This window comes from Cariama cristata, unplaced genomic scaffold (genome assembly GCF_000690535.1).
Source record: "Cariama cristata isolate BGI_N322 unplaced genomic scaffold, ASM69053v1 scaffold19185, whole genome shotgun sequence".
Classification (NCBI taxonomy): Eukaryota; Metazoa; Chordata; class Aves; order Cariamiformes; family Cariamidae; genus Cariama; species Cariama cristata.
Window position 1 is genome coordinate 12,718 of NW_009618789.1, and position 16,950 is coordinate 29,667.

General features: G+C 37.5%; 1 protein-coding gene across 1 annotated transcript; it reads left to right on the forward strand.

The window, feature by feature from the left end:
• Nucleotides 1-12,524: 12,524 nt before the first annotated feature.
• GNAZ (guanine nucleotide binding protein (G protein), alpha z polypeptide) lies at nucleotides 12,525-13,578 on the forward strand (the record flags this gene model as incomplete). Its single annotated transcript, XM_009700999.1, has 1 exon — nucleotides 12,525-13,578. A coding segment is annotated over exon 1 (723 nt), but the record flags the coding sequence as incomplete, so codon positions are not given.
• Between the last annotated feature and the right edge of the window lie 3,372 nt (nucleotides 13,579-16,950).

Below are 16,950 nucleotides of genomic sequence, written 5' to 3' on the forward strand. Positions count from 1 at the left end.
ACCAAGGCTTTTTTGCTTTACTCTGAGTGAAAAAGAACTTACTTTATATAGGTCTGTACATAACTTCGTCTAGATGGCAAAATGTAAAAAAAGTATTACCTTAATTTTGAAACCAGGGGCTAATTAGCCATTGTACAATGCTGTACTTAAATGTCTCTGGTTGCAGAGTTATGTTTTGCCAAGTAGAAGTATATCTGTTTATATCTGTTTTCTGGATTGGGCCCAAAGCAATTTCATATCAAAACCAGAACATGGATAACTTCCTTCATATTCAGCTTATAGGAGAAAAAAAAAAAAAAAGTCCTTTGAATTAGAGAGTAACTATGACAATGGCTCAGCTGTCTGAGATGTACCTGCTGAAGCTCTTGCATGCAGCAGGATTGTAAGACTGTCAAAGCTGCTGAATTTCAAAAGAGAAGCAGAATGAGACCAGGCGTAGGCTGCAGCTGTAATCTGTGCTCGGTAGCACACAAGTCCTCTCCCATGAGTCACACTTTGGAGAACACTGTGGATTCTGTTTAGTCTCTTGGGATTTTTTATTTTTGCCCTGGGCTGCGGTCTAATACTTCTTCTACTCCTCATCTTCCCTTCTGTGGATAAAATAATGTTTAATTTGAGTTATTAGGATGGAACCTAGGAAATACATAGTTCTGATGTAGATAGCTTCTGACATAGTTCCTATGATTAATTTTATATGTGGCCCAAGGCTGGAAATTGCTCTTTACCCTACCTGCCAATTCATCTCTGATAATAGCCCTGCCTCTTATGCTGATGTCCACACTCTTACTTTCTCTTGTTACATTAGGAACAGTATTTTAATACACATTCCTGTCTTGTGAGGCTGATAACTTCAGCAGGTTTGTTAGGTTTTCTTTGTTGTTCCCTAAATTAGACCATCATGAGAATTATTGGCTTTATTCTTTCTCAGTCCTGCTTTCCTCTCCTACTCTTTTCCATTTTGACCAGCTCTTTGATGCTCTTCCTGCATCATGTTGCTCTTTCCTCTCATGCTTTCTCTGAGCTACTGTCTCTGAAATCCCTTATGCTGTTCTCTCTTCACATGAGTCTCTTATATTCCTTTTTTGACTTTATCTCATGTTGATAACTTGCTGCTCCTGCATACTCATTCAACCTATGTCTATTTTTCTGTTTTTTTCATTCACCAAGGTTCTTTTGATTTGTTCTCTGTGAAACAGTGCTCGTTCTCTGTGAAGCAGTGCTCATTCTCTGTTGCTTAGTTCCCAACTTTAACTATCACATTGCCAGTCCACTCCTCCCATGCTCTTGCTCAGCCTTTCTGTGAATTCAGTGTTCATTACTTCTACTGAAACTGTTTCCCACATTTTGCTTTCCTGTTTCCAAAACCTTTTGCTCTGCCTCTCATTGCAAGGTCTGTCTTGCCAGCTTCCAGCCCTGGTTCACACTGCAATGTCTTTTCTCTAGAAAAACCATTCTGGCAGAGATCTGATGACCCAGATGACTTCTTCCACCATGGATTTATTCTCTCCTCTCCTCTCCCCCCGCCCCCCAGTGTAATTAAATTCCATATGTGCAGACCCATCTTTATACCTTCTGAGTCAATCCTCTCCCACTGGCCTTTTTTCTTCTCTATACAGGTTTCTGCTGATTTCTGCCAATGTGATACTGTAAGATGTGCCCATCTGCTCTTCTCAGCTTGTCTTTCCTTCCTCTGTTGCTATGCCTTCCTTCTTCTTTTCATGGATATGGAAGTTTCTCAGTTCCTGTGTTTGTATACCCTTTCAGTTTACCCTAGAAATCTTACCCAGCTTCTGTGACTTTACTCTCTCATTCTTTGCCTTAATTTTTGCCCATCCTCTCTTTCTTTCCCTTAAAACACACAAGCAGAACTACTGTGATTTTTTTTTTTTCTGTATAGATTCTCAAAGATGCTTTCTTATTCATCATCACAGATAAAACTCGTCTATTGTTTCCATGGTTCCCATTTACTGAAGCATCTTCTCCTTGCCTCTTGCTTGGCCTTGAGCTTCAACCTTTGAAACTTCACTGGCTGCTTTTCTCTATCACATTAAATGAACTTCTTGTCTTCAGGACACTGTTACCTGTACCCAGGCTCTCAGGTTCTTACTACAGAGATTCTGATTTTAACCTCTGATTAGCTCATACCTGTCACTGGAACAGCCAAAACCAAGCATGTTTTGCTCCGTTATGTGACCATTTATGCACAGGAAGAGAAACTTCCTTTTACAAAGCTACATTGTTATCCTGTTTCAAATCCCTCTTCAACTTTCTTTTGCTGTAACTACCAAAATTTCCTTATGCTTTCATAAGGTATTGTGTGCAGTAAGGTTGAATGAGTGATAGGAAATTTGCCACTATATTCATGACCAAACCTAATGTTTATTAGCTTTTTTCATGTAACACAGTAACCTCCTTAAGCTCTGTAAGCCCAATGAAACAGCAAACCTGCGGTATGTGAGTCTTAGCTCATGAATCACCCACATAAGAACTATGGTAACACTGATGATAAAAGCTAAACGCCAACTCTGATGAAGACATTACCTACACTACTGTCATCACCTGAGGTGCTTACAAAACACTGAGTGGGCACTGCATTTTGTTTGTTGCTTTATTACAAATTTTTAAACAAGTCTGATGTTTGTATGTCCCTAAAGCAGATGCTATGCGTGTTGCTTCTCCTTGCCCTTGTCTAGCAGCCAGGATTTTCTGCACACCTGCTGTTAGACCCACCGCAATATTCTTGAAATATTTTATTCTTTTTGGAAGTCTAAAGGTTGCCTCTAAAATGACTGCTGTGGCAGATTCTGGTCTTAGTTAAATCACTATGAAGCACAGGCAACGCCATGTGCAGTCACTGACACTACTCTGGGTTTTCAGCAAGACGACTCAGAATAGAACTGTTGTAGTTTTGGCTCTATTCAAGAATCGGTCAATATTATGTGCTGGTTGTGTTGATACTTCTCACTGTTTCACACTAGTTTGTGGGTGTTGCTAAAACAGGTCATGACTTAAATACCTACCAAGTATTTAGCTATTAATGCTTTACTTCAGGAAGTTGGAAACATAAATACTGTAAGTGGGGTGTGTGTAGTTAAAAGTAAAATAACTATAATAGATTCTGGTATTCTACTGTGGTCTAGATCTTAGCTGAGCTGGTGCAAACTTCAATGCCACTAACTAAAGATCAGAATCTATCTGTGTAAAAGCAGGCCTTGAATGCTTGGTTTATAAGGAATACTTTGTTTTCACTATAGATTTTTATGTTTCCCTAAACCTTGGATCAAAAGAGACGCTAAATTTTGATTGGGCGATATACTTAGCTAGTGGACACCACTAACTAGCATAACTTGTATTTCAATACTGCTAAAGTATGTTGGATGTTTTCCAAACAATAGACAAAGAATTAATGTTTAAACCTAAGAACATAGAATGGATTTTCTTCAGTGAGATATTATATCAGTTACATCTAGATTACCTACTGATACATCTATGACTACTTGTAATAGCAGCAAGTCATTTTCCTTGGGTTCTCCGCTATTTCCTTGTAAAACTTCCTTCTGTCATGTATCTCTAGATGGCAATGTGATGGCATTTCTAATAGCTGAGCTCAGGTTTTACACCACAGATCTGCGTATTTCTATAAAATCACAGTGAGAATCAGCAGATGAGAACCTAATGGACCTACCAACTCTCCTTCTGGAAAGTATGCTGGAAGCAGCTGTCTGTTGGGCTGGTAACAGTCAGTGCTGGCAATAATAGCGAGCTCATAGTATGGCACTAGTCCTGGTCAATACCCTTCTCATCCCCTGCCCTGGACTGAGGATTTCTGAATCAATTTTTTGAAATCATTGTCCTTATACCTTCTCTGGTAACCTCGATTATCCCTAACATGCACACATACCTGCCTACATGTATGTGATGCTTTGGTTTATAATTGCTTCATTTGACTTTCCTTTAAGAATCCTTCCTTACTCAGCAGCTTCCATTATTCTGTATTGGTTATTGTGTGTGTGGTCATGGTCTGGATATGTAATGTACTTTAGCTTGACTGTGCTATCAGTATTAATTTATTGACTGATTTTACTATTACTCTCATTTTGTTTTCTATTGCACAAACATTAATTCATTTCTTGGATATACCTTGGGGATTTAATGTAGAGGTTAGACCATATTTCTTAAACAGAAATCAAGATAGATCAAGTGAAAAAAGATGACTTCTTCAATATTTTAATATATACAACACAGCTACCATTGAGGCTGATTGTACTTGAAAATTCGGTGCATTTCCTGATCACAAACAGTATCTCAAGTTGGGCATTTAAGAAATGAAAATCTCAAGCACAGATCATCTTTGAAAAGATGGGCTTAAGGGAGTTAATTAACATCACAAAGAACCACCATGACAAAGAGGGGTAGAATTCAGTAGTGTCCAGCCAAAAATTCAGCTAATTAAATCATAACACTTCTTTCTTCACTCATTTGACTAATAGAATATGCATTTTAACTGCTGTAACAAATAAACCACAAAAGATAACAGCTTTCTCTGCTATGTTTTTTTGTTTGATTATTAGATCTCACCCATCCTTTGTTTTGGATGAGATTATAGTGCCCTAATACATAGTTAAAAGTTTTGCCATAACTTGTATAAACAACTTCTGAGCACTTGACTTAGTATCTTCCTTAGTAGTATTGTCCTTAGTATCTTTCTAAAATATCTTAAAATTTTCCATTTTTTTTTTTCAAACAAAACAATCTTAATTCTATCACAACAGGTCATATTGATATCTGTACAGCTCATCTGTCAAGTTGAAGCTTAGATTCAATAAAAGGGGTGAACACCACCAATAAGAGGTTCTTACCCTATATGTGGGAAGACAGAGGGAATATCAAGGATTTCCACAAATACTTGCAGGCAGAATGTTCATGATTGTGTTTGGTAACTTTGGTTTATGCTTCTGACTCTGAAGAGACAGGCATTCTAGTGGACACATTGTTTCTGGTTTTTCTTAATACAAAATGTTTTCTTTCCCCTTTCTTTTCCCTTCTTATAAGCCTCTAGATCAGCAAGTCCAAATCCCCTTGCCTAGCAAGTGCTTTCTTGAAATGGAATCTTTCTCTATCTAAAACTAAAATTTTTCAAAGTTTTTAAGTTAAACTTCCTGTTTTGTGAGAATGGCAAATGCATATCCACACCATAAATCTCATCTTCGGTTGAATTTCACATTGTTGGCTCAAAGTTTGAAGGTGTAGCAGGATTTTAAAGAGAAGTTTTCAATTTCTTTTAGCGTGGATGAAACATTTCATTTTTCCTCAAGCGCTCTGTTCAGAAGTGCCCAAGTCAATTTTTGTATGAACAATTTCCCCACATGTTATTTAGAGATAGATACCTGATGGAGATATTTTCAACTTAAGTACTTTCCCAAGGGTTCAAGCAATGGAAAACAGCAATATAAATAATATTGTCAGCCTACTGTGACAAAAAGTTGTACTATCAACTCAGAGATTGCATTGAGGAAAAAAAAATAATCCAATCTTTTTCTTCCTCTGTCAGATTTTTCCTTTCTCTTCTTTCAGATTTCAATGACTGTCTAAAGAGAATGTTAGTAATGCCTGTGGACATAGTTTTAAAACAACTTTGTTCTGTAACAAATGCATTTTAATCACCATACATCAATCAGTAAACTAACTTCTGTGACATTATTTCAACCTTACATTTATACTCCATGTATGTCTAGGTCTCTTCCGGGCTGCTTTCTTGGATTCAAAAATGCGCACCAATTTCCCCATTCCTTATTGGCCTCAGTTCCTCTCAAACAAACAAACAAAAGTGGTGCCTGCTTAGTAGAACATTTGACTTTTTCCTCAGCAAACTACCTTGGGTATTTCCTGGTATATCATACTCCCTCACATCTTTGTCTTTTGTTAATAGTGTAAGAAGTAATTGAAAGTTAAAACCTGGAAAAATAAGATTTTGTTAAAGTACTGGAATCCTCTGTGGATGTGTATAATCATTAGAAACTGATTATGTTAGGTTAGCTTACACTTGTAAGTCTTAGATGTGTGCTGTGCTACTTCCTAGATTCGCTTGCATTTGCTTTCCTGTGGGTAAGTGCTCAAATAGGCAGGTCCAGCACCTCTACATTTTCAGGTAAGTAAAGAGAAAGAAGTGATCAGAACAAATAAGCTAGGAAAATATAGCTTGGGTAAGGTTTTGTTTTCTTGCCCTGGTAGTATATTTTCTCCAATACTGGATAGAATATCAGTCCTTAATTAATCAAGATTGCTGGCAGCTATAGCTAAAAGTGCTGTGGAAAGTTTGCTGCAACCTTTTGAACCTCATTTTAATTTCTTAGAATAGGTACTAGTGGGGAAAAATGATAGGTATCATCTGGCTAGAAGGACAGAAATACTGTGAAGAGCTGAATAGATTAGGCTCCTAGAGTTCTGTGCGCGCAGCCTGGTGGTGGTGAAGCTAAATTAATAGACTACTGGTACCACTTGCATTTGAGGGAGAATATATCCTTGTGCCTACAATGCCAGCTGGAATTCCTAAGCAGCATACTGCATGCACAGTCTTTACACTGACTGTGATAGTAACAGCCAGTGGCTTTATTCTCGGCCTAGGAGCCAGCAGTCTTCAATGAAAGTTTGAGGGTGAACATCTTTCAGGGCAGATTCTTTAACTCTGCGTTCCATGGTAATGTGCCAGTAGCTAATGCAATAAGAGACAATACTCGGATCTTTCCTTAGGGAAATTTTTACAATGGAATTGTGTTGTTGTAGTGTCACTCTTCCTTCCCCCACCCTGTTACTTGGGAACATGCTGAGAAAAGGGGTAAGTGTTTATGATTACAAACACACAGATCAGTTTGAGCAAGACAGAGGTGATGGGTACGGGCAAAGAGCAAGCCTAGATGTAAAACCAACAACAGTGATTGGTTTTATTGTCTATAGAACTATGGCCAGACGTACAAGCTAGTGCTAAACAGCCTGCTCAGTTAAATGGTTTCAACAAATTTATATAATAAACCAGTGAAGAATTTTGCTCGAGTATCCTTCCCATGCCAGAAATGAACTTCTTAGCATTTCTTCTTTGATAATTGAAATAGATCACTGTTAGCTCAGAATTTGGGACATGTTAGTTTTATCTTCTGGAAGAACTACCCATTTTAGTCATGAGAAGATAGCCCATATATATATAATTAGATTTAACAAATATATTTTCATAACATTTTGAGCAGCTTCAATTGTCAGGACAAGCCAGATGTATTAGTTTAGATGCACATAGGCTGTATAATCTGGCCATTCAAACAATAAGATTTTTTTTAAACAAAGTTTAGAGAGAAATGTGCACAGTGAAAGGAAGGAATTAAGCTTTCCATTAGAGTAACTGGCAAGACTTTTATCTAATCGGAAAATTACAACCATGAAACACTTGTGGTTTTAATATGAAATCTGATCTAAAAAATCAGAACAAATTCTAGACTGCCTTATTTTCTGAATGTCTTCCAAGAAAAAGCAAAACTAGTGAGAGGAAGTTCACCTTTACATAGCCAGGACGCTAAAAAGTCGTAACGTAATAGTTTGTAAAGTTATTCTTTTTCTGAACTTTAAAAACTAGCAACTGTGAACGTGGAAGATGCTTTTCGGTGTATGCAGGGAAACTCATTTAAACAACTCAAACTTTCTTACTGTAGTGAACTATTTGGAACTAGTATCTACTACTCTGCTTTACAAAGCAATAATATAATCACCTCATTGTATTCCTACTTGACAAAGTGATATCCAAATATCATTGCAACATATGCAATAGGAATGACTAGAAGCCAAAAAAAATTACATTCAATAGTGTAAAACTCATTTACACAGTGTTTACATGCTCTTGGTCTTCCCTATAATAAGGAGGTGCTCCTCTGTCCTTTTCTGTGTTAAACATATCAATGAATGGCAAGCAGAACAGTTGATATGTGAAACACTGTGGGATATGAATGATGCATCTGAACATGTTGTAGAAATACGCAATGGGAAATACTCTATAGAATGTGCAAGCTGCCTGAAAAGAATAATTTTTTTCTTGAAAGTGTCTTTCTACCTAACTGTTTGTCATGAGTGATTGTTGATGCCAATAACATAAAGTTTAAAAAAGATCTGCTTATCTTACATGGGCATAAAATCTCCAGATTTATCGTAAGGACTGATGCGTTTTGGAAGGAATATGTATCCTCTTGCTTCTTGTCTCTAGCAAGCCTCTTTTTTTCAGGATGAAGCTTGAGTAAAGAGAGGAGAGGAGTCCCTTTGCTTCTTGCAAAGTTTTTCATCTTTAATCACAGAGATGTGTAGAAAGTGTCACAAAGAATTCGACCAGTGGTCTTATCAATGACATGAAAATGAAACCTCTGATGATGAGGATTTATAGGAAAACCAGTTTTAAATGTTCTGAACATGTCAGAATAAGTGTGATTAATGGAGCCAACTTTAATTTTTATATAATTAAAATAAGAATTTTGCCTGATATCTAATACAGTAATTTCATTCTCTCTGTGTGGCTGGAAATTTACTCATTAAGAAACAGCTTTCTCAACTCTTATTTTTCATCTTCTATGACCATTGGAAAAAGCCAATTATTTGAAGAAAGTATAACTCCTCATTTTGGAGGGTTTTCCTTTTCACTTCTTTGATGCATTAAAGTAAGTAAAGTTGTGCTATTTACGGTTTTATTAACGTGTATGCTATTATTTTAATTTTCTGCTGATTAATCTGTTCTTCATGTGCTAATGTCCTTCTGGCACGCAAAGGGAAGCAAGATAAATATAGCTGATATTATGACTCTTCTGTAAAATTTTAGACTAGGTAATAGCAATACACAGTGCATTTGAGGCAAAGGATTCAGACATCTTTAAATTTAAGGTATGCTAAATGCTTAAATTACAAGCCTGTTCATACACTGTGGTCCATGCAGGCAAAGACAACAGATAAGCACTCCAAACTGTCACGTAGAGGTGACTTGATGTACTGACTTGATAACTAGTTTAGAACAACTGAGAATAAGATTGTCGTGGTTCATTTTTGGAATTGGTTACTGTAAAAGTCCCATTCTACTTAATTAATTTCATGCATGTGGATTTGGGATGGATTTACAGGCAGATGTTAAAGCACAGAGATTTAAAGAACTTAGTGAGAAGGTGGGTTTGAATAGGAGCAAGAAGGAAGAGGGAACGTTGAAATCTTCAGAACTGAGTAAAAGCTGCTGTTCTGAAAGTGTGTATGTTAATAGTGTTCTGGGAATCTAAGGAAAGACAGGAATGACTGGGATATTGAAGCACATTTTAATCAGTATACTTCATATACTGGTTTTTTTGAGTGTTCACTCTTTTGTGGTCATAGTTCCAGTTGCGGAATTTTTCAATTGTTTGCAACAATCATCTATTTGTCATCTTCTAACTAAAATATAATGCTCTTCTCAACACACCAGTATCAATCCTGACCTATACTGACTTATCCTGGTAGTCATGAGTATCCATGTCTACATTGGTTCAACTTTGTATCTCCCTTAAGCAAGGTTAGGGTTAGGAAGGGATTTAAAGATAATATAGAACCAGTAAAAGCATTTGAGAGTGAGTTATTGCAAGCTCAACTGTCCCAGGCTAACATTCCAGGATACTTCAGGAACAAATATGTAAAACTGTCATCCAGTGACTCTCCAGTCTCTATACCTTTTTCTCTGATGTTAAGGGATTAACAATGATTGCCATAACTGTTTGTCCTTCCATACGCACACATTTCACATTCCCAGATACCTTCACATTTATGTATTGGAAACTGCTGAAAAGGAATTTAGTGTGTTGCAAGAACCTGCCTAATGCCAAGATGCTGTTACAGCACTGTAGACCCCACAGATGCGTACCAGTGGGGACTTCCATCCGAAAGCAGACACATAGACCCTACCTTTCCACTTGTCAGCCCATCATAAATTAGAAGAGATCTGTAAGTGACTTTAAACGTGTTCAGAGGGAAAGCTATACAAAATATAGAAACTAAGATTAGCATAACACACTGTGACAAAGAATATACAAATAACAACAATAGTAATACCTCTTGTGAAACAGGAGAGTCTGAGATCATTACACTTGCTTCTACTACCTGATGAACGAAATCCTAGATATAAAATTTATGTCCCCCTTCTACCCTCTCAAATAACTGTTCTAAGAATGATGTTTTTTCTTGTAAATATGAGATGCTAAGAAACTAAAAAATCTCAGCTTTGTTCTTTATTTTAACCATATAACCCTTTTTCAGTACTGTAGCTGATCTTATTGTCCTTATCTATATCTGTGAAGTACCTGCCTTGAAGTTTCTATGCTGTGCTATATCTTGATTAACTTTATTTAAAGGTGAGCTAAAACTATTATTTGACATAATTAGTTTCTATTTGACATAATTAGTTCTTTGTAGTAGGACAGCTACTGGGAGGGTAAAGCTAGATCTCAGTGAAATCCCTGGCTGATAATGACTATTGGCGAGACAAGAAACAAGAGTTGAAATCCTCAACAATAAAACAGTATCTTACAAAACTTGTACTATTAAATGTATATGCATTAATAAATACACGTTACACATTAAAATAGAAGTCGTGTAAGTTCATCATTTTCAAGCAGAACAGTGTGGCCAAGTAGGAATAAGACTCCACCCCATCCTGCTATATATCTGTGTAAGTGAATCTTATTGTATGATGTAGGTGATGTGGGGAAAGGAAAAATACATGTTGGTAAATCCAGTGTTCCATTTCAAATATTTAATTACAAATTACTATTTTGGAGTGCTGAAATATCTTTTGTTCACTAAAATTTCTGCTGTGATGCTTAAGAAAGAGAGAAAGTCTAGAGGTTCAACATCTGGCTTAGGTCATTCTGTCCCTCTCCTAGTAGTGTGGAACCAACTTCTTTGATATGTATTTTAATGCTTTGTCACGTCTACATTGAAATGCTAGTAAGTTCGTACAGGAAAAACTTCCGAAGACTTCTAGGGCAACTTTGAAAATGAAATTTGGGAGACTTAGTCTTATTAAAATGTAACAGAAATTGTATTTCCTTAGTAGGATCTGAAATTTTTCTTAAGCCTACCTCTGAGGGTATCTCAGTAGCATGTAGTTTAGTTTGCAAAAATACTCACTGCAGACCCTCTAGACACAAGTAACAGACGGCAAGATAGGTGCCAAAGTGGGCTGGGGCCAGCATACGGTGAGGAAACCATGACATCTATGATTCTGCTGCCCACTGTTCTCAGAGCTTAGTTGGGAGCAGAAACCCTTCCTAGAAAAGAGGCAAGTTATCACCAATCAGCTAGTGGTAATGTGTTTTCCCTCTGTGAGAGGTAACTGCTTCCTGCTGTTGCCTTCTGCAGAGTTCCAACTAGTAGCTTAACCTCTAATTTGGGAAAGAATAATTGCTCTAACAGTCAGTGAAAAGTTGTCAGCCCATGCTTGGGGGGGCATTTCCTGTGCTTTTTGTACAAAATGTTCACCTTGTCACTGTTCACTCTGACTGCATCTCAGAATTTCCTGTATTAAAAATGGAAGAGAGGAGGCTTAAGAAGACTTAGCATGGCTATGGAAAGAAGCTTACAAACTTTGTAGTAGTAGTGCATCACTTTATCGATTAAGCAGGATGCAGTCAGTATGTTTAACAGTACTGTTCTCCAAGGGGAAAGATCTGTTACTGTATTCTGCAAAGATCAGTAACTCTCTCGTCTACAAAATCATGAAGCAAAGTTAATCACCTCCTCTTGCTTCCTAATTTAGTTATTTAAATGTTTGGTGCAAACAGAAAGGTGAAAGAAAACTCAGGAGGACATCTGTCTGAGTACAAGATATTGATACAAATAGAGAGAATGGGAAAAGTAGTTGTGAGTCTGTTTTGTTTTCTACTTCAGGAAAACCAGTCAGAACAGGACTGTGCAGGAAAAGCACTGCCATAAGCTCTTGCTGAGGGAGAAATTGGGGCACAGCTCAGCACTGTTTGTTTTCATGTAGGTTTAGATAATAAAACACAGAAGGCTGAAAGGGAGATTTGATTTACTGTTGTTCAGAAACCACATTTTTCTTAGGTCTGCAAGCTTCAGCTGTCCCTACGTTTTTGCTAGGGTTTTAGATTTTTGCTTTTCTTTACATATTTTTCCATCTGTATTTTCTGGTTGGGATAATAAAAGGTTTGGAGTCTAGTAGAGGAGGAGAAAGTGAGTGGTTTGCAGCAAGGAAGCAGAATCTCTCATTTCATTCATTTCTTTTCTTGTTGTTTGGCAGGTGGAAAGCGCAGATTTACAGAGCTGAACTGGATCAGCTGAAGAAGTGGGGGAAGAGAAAAAAAACAAGTTCAGCACCATTGAAAAGAGCTTCAGCTTTATCTAGCAGCATCACCACAGCAACCAGAAAATACAATTAAAAGACAAGGGCTTGAGCCGAGAAGGTGAAAGTGCGGCTCCTTACCTTTGGACAGAAGGAGGCAAAATAATTATGCAGAACAGAAAAGAGTATTTGATGGATCTAGCCAAACTGTGGCAAAGGGAAGTGTCTCTTCATTAACAGGGATGTGCCACTGTTTATGCACTGGAAAGGGGAGTGCCATGAGATCTACTGAAGAGACTATTTCTGTGGTTGCATACCTACATGTGTTTGCACCTCTGCTGGGACTGAATTAGGTCGTACAGGCATCTTAGACCATCAGGTATTGGATAGTGACTTCTTTTTTCGTTCAAGGTGTACCTGGCACAAGAACTGAAAGACACCGCAGATCTTTTTCAGAGACGCAAACAGAGTGAGACAATCTCCAACCTTTCCCTTCTGTAACTGCCTGCTATACCATGGGATGTCGGCAAAGCTCTGAGGAGAAAGAGGCAGCGCGGCGGTCCCGTAGGATTGACCGCCACCTGCGCTCTGAAAGTCAGCGACAACGAAGAGAGATCAAGCTCCTTCTCCTGGGTACTAGCAATTCTGGGAAGAGTACTATTGTAAAGCAGATGAAAATCATTCACAGTGGTGGCTTTAACTTGGAGGCCTGTAAGGAATACAAACCTCTGATTATCTATAATGCAATTGACTCTCTCACACGTATCATTCGGGCTCTAGCCACCCTTAAGATAGAATTTCACAATCCTGACAGAGCCTATGACGCTGTGCAGCTTTTTGCCCTGACAGGCCCAGCTGAGAGCAAAGGTGAGATTACTCCTGAGCTTCTGGGAGTCATGAAACGGCTCTGGGCAGACCCTGGTGTGCAGGAGTGTTTTTGCCGCTCCAATGAGTACCACCTAGAGGATAATGCTGCATACTACTTAAATGACCTAGAAAGGATTGCAGCACTGGACTATATCCCTACAGTTGAAGATATTCTGCGTTCGCGGGACATGACCACAGGGATTGTAGAAAATAAGTTCACCTTCAAAGAGCTGACTTTCAAAATGGTGGATGTGGGTGGACAGAGATCTGAACGCAAAAAATGGATCCACTGTTTCGAGGGGGTTACAGCAATAATTTTCTGTGTGGAGCTGAGTGGATATGACTTGAAGCTGTATGAAGATAACCAAACAGTAAGTGCACCTTCTGCTCCTTATTCTCTTTCCTTCTCTTCCTTTCCCCTTCCCCAGTGTTTGGCCTTTTCTTCTCCCCCACCTCCCGACCCTCCCAGGGCAGTAATCCCTTAGTTCCCAGACCCAAATGTGATTTCCTTCCCCTCACCCCTCTGTAGTAAAAAGCCAGAAGCTATGAGTCCTTTAGTTGGATACTTTTCCCCACTGGACAGAGATGCTGCAAGACGGAGACTGCCACTCACGAAAAATGCCCTACATATAATAGTGTTGCTGAGTCTAAAATGCTTCCTGGTATAGAATTTATGGTGAAGAGAGCTATTAAATAAAACTAGTGCACGGTCAAACATAACTTACTGCTTGACAGAGCATGTAAGAATCGGGCTGATTTATAAACTGTGAAAGCTGAGCAAATGATCTATATGAATACAGTAACTTCTGTGCTTCTTGTTGACAGAAGTGGATAAATGCTATGCATGAACTATGTCTTCATTGAAGATGCATTAAAATAATGATTGACAAATATGTTAAAAATTGAGGGAAAAATGAGTTAGTTCTGCATACTGGTAGGTCTTGGATATAGCTAAGTCATGGAGTCTGTTCAGGGTGAGATTATTGTAGTGACATCAATGTGCAGAAGGGAGAACAAAAATAATGCCCAAACTATCAGTTGCCTGGACAATTTTTCCTTTGTGTGTAATTTTAAGAGATGAAGTAAGTTAAACTTTATACTGCCTGGCAACAAAAGAGGGAAGGGAAAGATCTTTTTTCTGGGGCTTTTATCTTTCTCCCGTTAAGCATTATTCTGGGTAACACCACTTGCAGAGACAAAATCACCTGAGTTAACGGTTTGTACATCTGGCTAAACCAATATTTTGACTTGTCTGTTCAACATACGGGATGTTTAGCTGCTTACTAAAGAGCAAGATAGTGAAAACTATACTTTTTTTTCCCTCCACCTTGTGCACTTTCCTCTGTCGCTCTCTATAACAATATTTTTCCTGCTTATCTAGCCTTATCTGCAAATGTGGTCTGTGTCTGTTTTCATTTCCACAATGTCTTACATGTTTTTTTTTTTCTCTACCTAACATGTAGTAAATATAGCTGTATCTTTCCATGCACCATAGCTAGTCAGTATGACTCAACTAGGCAACTGCTACCTCTTTTTTTTTGACACAGTTGCAAAACTGGTTTGTGCAATACCTTTGGAATGCTATTGATTTGTTATAAGATTATTATTCCTGACCAGCACTCTGAGAAAGGTGAAACCCCATGCTGGTTTCTTCTCTATTACATCAAATAAATTACTTGTCTTTGTTTTCATGGTCCTTAGCAGCTGATTGACTCATTCTATCTTTTATTACATATTAAGATGTCCTCTCTGGCCTTTGATAACGTTAAATTATCAAGTGATTTTATTTTTTTTTTTTGCCTTCTTACATGTTGCATCCTGCACTTAGAAGGAGTTTCCTGTTAATGATGTGTACTCTTCCTGCAGTTTCTTTGCAAGTCTCCCCATCTGTCCGTCTGTATGCACTCAGTTTTGAGTTTCATACCTGCATACATTCTGGTGGATCCTTTTTAATTACCTGCTAGAGTGTATAGCTGCAACAGGGTTCTAGACCATTAGAAAGATTCTTCAAAGATACGATAATAAAGAAAATAATGAAATGAGTTAAACATGAATGTATGATTGAGAATTCCTGAGTTCAGTAGTTGCAACAGATTCACATGGTGCAGGAGATGCCAAGTAAAGGTTGTATGCATCTGCTTTTTCTAAAAATGACACTAGTTTGACAATGTTATAACTATGAACGTTAAAGGAAAACTACTTGCAGTTAATTTAGGTTTAGATAATTTTTATTCTCTCTCTTACAGCCATTGCAAGTGAATGGAAAAATGAAATTTTAGGCTTTTTTTTTGAGGCTATTTTTTTAGTATGGCGCCTTGTTAAAAGGAAGATGCAGGTGAAAAAGACAAAACACTGCAGCAAGCAGTTCAGACTGCAGTAGGCCTCATGCAAACCAAATCATTGGGGTCATAACAGAAACTCTCAATTATCTAATAATAATTTACCTGGAAAGCCCTCTGTCATATGCTAACTGTATGAATTTTGAACAAAAAAACCTGTTTCTGCCAGGAAATTTTTTATCAAGTAAACAAAATTTTAAACTTTTTTCTTTTTGTTCTTTTTTTTTTTTTTTTCCTTTTTCTGAAGTCAAATACTTAAGGAGTTTATTTGCCTTTCCTGATAGTTCAGCTTTTTGAGAGTACAGTGTATTAAAACTCCTTTCTGGCACACAGCTATTTTCCTGCAATACTGATAATAACAGTCAGGACAGAGGGGAAATTGTGATACATGTTATACATAGCTCTTTTAGCACCTGTTATTATCAGTGGTAAATAAACATGTCAGCAAACATCTTTCTGACAAACTAAGTCTCTTGGGAACCTGAAAAAAAAGCTTGACCTAAACTATTCATGTGCTCTCATTTTTTTTATGAAGGCTTTCCATTTCAAGATATTTCGTAGCGAAGTTTGTGTGGGAGCAAAGCCTAGATGACTTCAGCATTCATGTGTCTAATCTTTCAGCATTGCAAATGGAATTCTAGCCTTGCCTTTCTTCTCACTTAGAAAGTAATATATGTATACTCCCTTACCAAAGTTTAATTTTATATAGTGATATCTCAAGATTCCAGCCTAAAGGCTTGCAACCGAGCATACATCTTCTAAAATATGTAAGTATTAGTAAAATAATGAATACATGTAGAAGAAAGTGATTGATCAACTCCCAATTTGCAATTCTTTTTACTAGATATTATTTTATGTTTGAAGATTTATTTTTGGCTACATTGTTCACTGTAACTGTATGCTTCTGATATGGATATCCACACATAGAACACAGGGGACAGCAATTTTCTATATTTCGGACTTGTTGCCATACCCTGAACTTTATATTCCATGTAATTTCAGATACTAACAGTAACTTTATATGCAAACTATTCTGGCTGCGTGTTTACTATATTAATTCTTTCAATTGAAAAAAAAAAAGTTTACAAATATGGTCATGCATTACACTGTGGAATATAAAAAATATACTCATTCTAATGACGTGACATGGTTTGATTGGATGAAGATGCCAGTACCAGATTGTAAAAGCCTGAGAAGTTTGGCTGTGAGGCTTATCTATTTAATGTCAATAGACTAATTCCTAAGAGAAAGCTGTATTTAAACCTGAAGATAACTAGATATTTTTATCACTGTAGAGCAGTGGGTTTAATTCAAAGAAATTCAGAGAGACAACAACAGGAAGACTTTTACCTGTTTTGGAAAAAATATGGCATAAAAGTAATGCTGTATTACTGCAGCATTCCT